This window comes from Electrophorus electricus, unplaced genomic scaffold (assembly GCF_041902795.1).
Source record: "Electrophorus electricus isolate QZ-2024a unplaced genomic scaffold, ASM4190279v1 Scaffold256, whole genome shotgun sequence".
Taxonomy (NCBI): Eukaryota; Metazoa; Chordata; class Actinopteri; order Gymnotiformes; family Gymnotidae; genus Electrophorus; species Electrophorus electricus.
In genome coordinates, this window is record NW_027658536.1 from 1 (window position 1) to 5000 (window position 5000).

The window sequence follows — 5000 nt, forward strand, 5'->3', positions numbered from 1 at the left end:
CTAGTCCAGTACCTGAACCACTGAGACTCCACTGTACCACTGTGGGTTAGCAGGTTAAGAACAAAGATGGCATGTCATTTATCGGGGAAAAAAACCTTTTAAAAACAGTAAGTAGAAATTAAAGAGGTATTCGTGTACACAGCACTGTGACAACATAAACCAAAATAAAACAAAACCCTGAAACCTGCTGATCAGATAACGTGTGATGGTTTCACTGTACTTGTTTTCTTTAACATTAGCGCATTTAGGTAAACAGACTACTAGGCAAAATTTTGAAAAGTTAAAAACAGCTCTGTGATTGGGTGTAATGAGATCTGAGGGAGGGGCTCTGTGACGGGGTGCAAAGAGATCTGAGGGAGGAGCTCTGTGATTGGGTGTAATGATATCTGAGGGAGGAGCTCTGTGATTGTATGTAAAGAGATCTGAGGGAGGAGCTCTGTGATTGGGTGTAATGAGATCTGAAGGAGGAGCTCTGTTGCTATGGGAGTTTTATGGGCATGAGGTAACCACTCTGCCTGCAGCTTCATGGCACGTGAATCAGGGCACGTGAACCAGGGCAGATGAATCAAGGAATTCTCTCAGTCCTTCCTGGTCACTCTCGTGAATTTTCCTGGACACTTTAATTACAGGTCTAATGCCTATTGATTACTTCTGCTGATCTCTGACTGGAATGATCATGGTGGCGATACAGACCCAGCACTGATCTGCAGTCAGACACAACAGCTCTACGGCCTTCACCAGTCACCGGCACAAAACCTGCGTTACACCTGGCGCATGTCAGTCTCTGAAAAGAGCTGAGCTACACATTTATAATTCAGAGTGAGATTCACGCCACATGCGCTCGTGGATCAGCGCTTCCTGCTTCTATCTGACAGTCTGATGTAATACATCAGCACCAGTACGGGTTTCCCAAGTCTGCCGAGCTTTCAGTATAAACCAGTTAAGCCTCTGTAAGAAAGTAGCTCTATACTTCAAACATGGGAAGGTAAGAGAGGGAAATGGGTGTGATGGAACTGGAGTGGTTTCTTCTCCAAAGCCAAAACACATCCGTCTCTTAAAAAGCCAGATAAGCTCAACAGGAATGAAAACATCTGCAAATATAACCAACAATTAGCAGTCCAGCCCAGAAAAGACCCTCCAGACGAGACACTCCAGCTCAGACGATACACTCCAGACGAGACCGTCCAGACGACACTCCAGGTCAGACAATACACTCCAGATGAGACCCTCCAGACGAGACACACTCCAGACGAGACCCTCCAGATGAGACACACTCCAGATGAGACCCTCCAGACGAGACCCTCCAGACGAGACACACTCCAGCTCAGAGCTCTGAATGCAGCCGACCTTCAAGGTCCTGTCATTTGAAGATGGCATTTTTCTAACCTTTAGCTGCTGAAGTAAAGCCCCCTCGCGACCCATCTAGAGAAAGTCACTGGAGAAATAAGGCCGAGGGCAGAGGCGTGTGGCTGGGGCACGGAGATGCCCGGTTTCTCTTTCATGAGAGCTTGTTTTGTGATGCACAATATGTGCCAGCAGACACTGACAGCAGGACACACGACTCGGTCATGGCAACACATAGTGTTCTGGGTGGAGGTTTCTTTTAGATCTCATGCTTCCATTGTCATAAAAGTGCATTGTAACAGCACAGCAGACCGTAACACGTCAGCGTGTGCAACGTGGACACACTCCTGGCCTGTGTGTGCGCTCACGTCCATGTGTGTAAGGTGCTCACGTGTGCGCTCACCTCCACATGTGTAAGGCGCTCACGTGTGCACTCACGTCCATGTGTGTAAAGCGGTCACGTGTACACTCGCCTCGACGTGTGTAAGGTGCTCACGTGTACGCTCACCTTCACGTATGCAAGGCACCCACGTGTGCGCTCACATCCACGTGTGTAAGGTGCTCACGTGTGCGCTCACGTCCATGTGTGTAAGGTGCTCATGTTTTTGTTCATGTCCACGTGTGCAAGGTGCTCATGTGTGCACTCACCTGTACCATCGTCCATATTCTCCACCTCCATCACCTCGGTGTTGATTCTCCCCCTGAACAGGTAGCGTGGGCCCTCTGCATTCGTCTTCAGCCTCCTGCAACACAACACATACATACAGACCAGGCCGGGGGAGGGGCCGGGGGAGGGGTTGGGGGAGGGGCCATCACCTGTTCTTCTTTTTGCAGTACACCAGCAGGTTGTCAAACAGGAAGAAAACGCGCTCCTGGATGTTGCCGGCAGAGATTTTCAGCAACACACCTTGTGTCAACATCTCAGTGCAGCTATCCGTGATACTGGAGCCCTGAGGAGGGGAAACAGGGTGGAGCATGGGTGTGTAGTCAGCTCCGCCCGCACCGTCAGCCACAGGGCGGAGCATGGGTGTGTAGTCAGCTCCGCCCGCACCGTCAGCCACAGGGCGGAGCATGGGTGTGTAGTCAGCTCCGCCCGCACCGTCAGCCACAGGGCGGAGCATGGGTGTGTAGTCAGCTCCGCCCGCACCACCAGCCACAGGGCGGAGCATGGGTGTGTAGTCAGCTCCGCCCGCACCACCAGCCACAGGGTAGATTCTCACACCTCACCTTTGAAATGAACAGTGTTGGCTTGGCCTGGTTCTGACCCAAACCCCAACTCTCTGTCAGAGTCTACTACTCTTAGGTCTGGAGCGCTAACATCCAAACTGCTGACAGCAGAGCTGCTCTCTCTCTCTCTCTCGCTCTCTCTCTCTCTCTCTCTCTCTCTCTCTTCCTCTCCCTCTCTCTCTCTCTCTCTCTCCCTCTCTCTCCCCCTCTCTCTCTCTTTACCCTCCATTGCCAACGCTGTGGACACATTTATTGTTCTTTAGTTTTCTTTTTGGACTCCATCATCAGAGATAAAAATAGCACATGACTCAAAGGGCAGAGTGCTGAGTACTGCTGTCTCTCTGTTCTCTCTCTCCTCTCTGTTCTCTCTCTCTCCTCCTTCACTGTTCTCTCTTCCTCTATGTTCTCTCTCTCCTCTGTTCCCTCTCTCTTCCTTCACTCTGTTCTCTCTCTCCTCCTTCACTGTTCTCTCTCTCCTCCTTCACTGTTCTCTCTTCCTCTATGTTCTCTCTCCTCTCTGTTCCCTCTCTCTTCCTTCACTGTTCTCTCTCTCCTCTCTGTTCTCTCTCTCCTCCTTCACTCTGTTCTCTCTCTCCTCTCTGTTCTCTCTCTCCTCTGTTCTCTCTCTCCTCTCTGTTCCCTCTCTCTTCCTTCACTGTTCTCTCGCTCCTCTGTTCCCTCTCTCCTCCTTCACTCTGTTCTCTCTCCTCCTTCTCTGTTCTCTCTCTCCTCTGTTCTCTCTTCCTCTGTTCCCTCTCTCCTCTCTGTTCTCTCTTCCTCTGTTCTCTCTCTCCTCTCTGTTCTCTCTCTTCCTCTGTTCCCTCTCTCCTCTCTGTTCTCTCTTCCTCTGTTCTCTCTCTCCTCTCTGTTCTCTCTCTCCTCTATGTTCCCTCTCTCCTCCTTCACTGTTCTCTCTTCCTCTCTGTTCCCTCTCTCCTCTCTGTTCTCTCTCTCCTTCACTGTTCTCTCTCTCCTCCTTCACTGTTCTCTCTCTCCTCTCTGTTCTCTCTCTCCACTCTGTTCCCTCTCTGCTGCTCTCTCATCCGGAGAAGCAGTGATGCTGGGATAGTGAAACCTCTCAGATTCTGTAAACTAGACTGCTCTACCATTCACCTTACCAGAGAGAATCTGAGTTCATGTAGACTTAAGTTATTACCTGAAGATGAGCAAACTTTTGATTACACGTGAGAAACATGTGAACACGTGAGCAACATGTGAGCACCCAATTTGATCCACAAGGTTCAAGACAAGAAGCCACCAGTCTGCGTGTCCTGGCTTCACTTTGTAGAGGTAAGCGAGACAGCAGAGAGACACAGGCAGGCATCTTGTAGGTCTCTCACAGTAGCAGGACAGCTGAGACACAGGCAGATATCTCATGTGTCTCTCACAATAGAGAAACAGCTGAGACACAGGCAGACGTCTCATGTGTCTCTCACAGTAGCAGGACAGCTGAGACACAGGCAGACGTGTCATGTGTCTCTCACAGTAGAGAAACAGCTGAGACACAGGCAGACGTCTCAAGTGTCTCTCACAGACGTCTCGTGGCTCTCTGCGGTCAGACTGCCTGCAGGCCAACCGAGTGCCCACAGCTATGCCACAGGTCAGAACTAACAAGCAATCAGGGGCCTGTGGAAGCCAGAATGGAAATAACAACTCTCTCTCTCTCCACCTCCCTCCCTCCCTCTCTCTCTCTCTCCCTCTCTCTCTACCTCTCTCTCTCCCGCTCTGCCTCTCTCCTTCCATCTCTCTCTGCGTCTCTCTCTCTCTGTCTCTCTCCCTCCCTCCTTCTCTCCCTCTCTCTCCACCTCTCTCTCTCCCTCTGCCTCTCTCCCTCCATCTCTCTCTGCATCTCTCTCTCTGTCTCTCTCCCTCCCTCCTTCTCTCCCTCTCTCTCTCTCTCTCTCTCTCTCCCTCTCCCTCCCTCCCTCTCTTTTTCTGACTCCCCTCCTTCTCTCTCTGACATGGCAAATTTAGTTACAGAATGAGCTAAAAGCTCATGATTAACAAACACACCAAGACAAAAAGGAGTCTCCCCCACATGGAGTCTGATCTGGAGTCTGATCTGAAGTCTGATCTGAAGTCTAATCTGGAGTCTGATCTGGGGTCCTGATCTGAAGTGTGCTCTAAGGTCTGATCTGAAGTCTGATCTGGGGTCTGATCTGGAGTCTGATCTGCATAGTGTCCAGAGCCCTGCACACACTCACTTGTGTTTTCTTTCTGTCTGATGTAATGTTCAGGCAGACTGCCATTAATGAGCCACCAAAAGGCTAAAACAGACATGGGATCTGTTTCCAAAAGGCCGTTCTGTAGTTCATAAAACCTATTTGGGGAGAGTGACTGTGCTGAGAACAGCATGTTCTACTAACTGATGACAAAGGTCTCAAAGCGATGCTCATCTGGATCTGATACACACACAGGACCTGAGAGAC

General features: G+C 50.4%; 1 protein-coding gene across 1 annotated transcript in view; it reads right to left on the reverse strand.

The window, feature by feature from the left end:
- Positions 1-32: 32 nt before the first annotated feature.
- Positions 33-5000, reverse strand: part of LOC145655484 (phosphatidylinositol 3,4,5-trisphosphate-dependent Rac exchanger 2 protein-like) — a 24681-nt gene continuing 19713 nt past the window's right edge. The window contains exons 7-8 of the mRNA XM_081709015.1: positions 2161-2294; positions 33-2087 (exon numbers count right to left, since the gene is read on the reverse strand). Of these exons, the coding sequence (XP_081565141.1) occupies positions 1919-2087; positions 2161-2294 (303 nt within the window). The 3' untranslated portion in view covers positions 33-1918. The remainder of the gene's footprint in view (positions 2088-2160; positions 2295-5000) is intronic.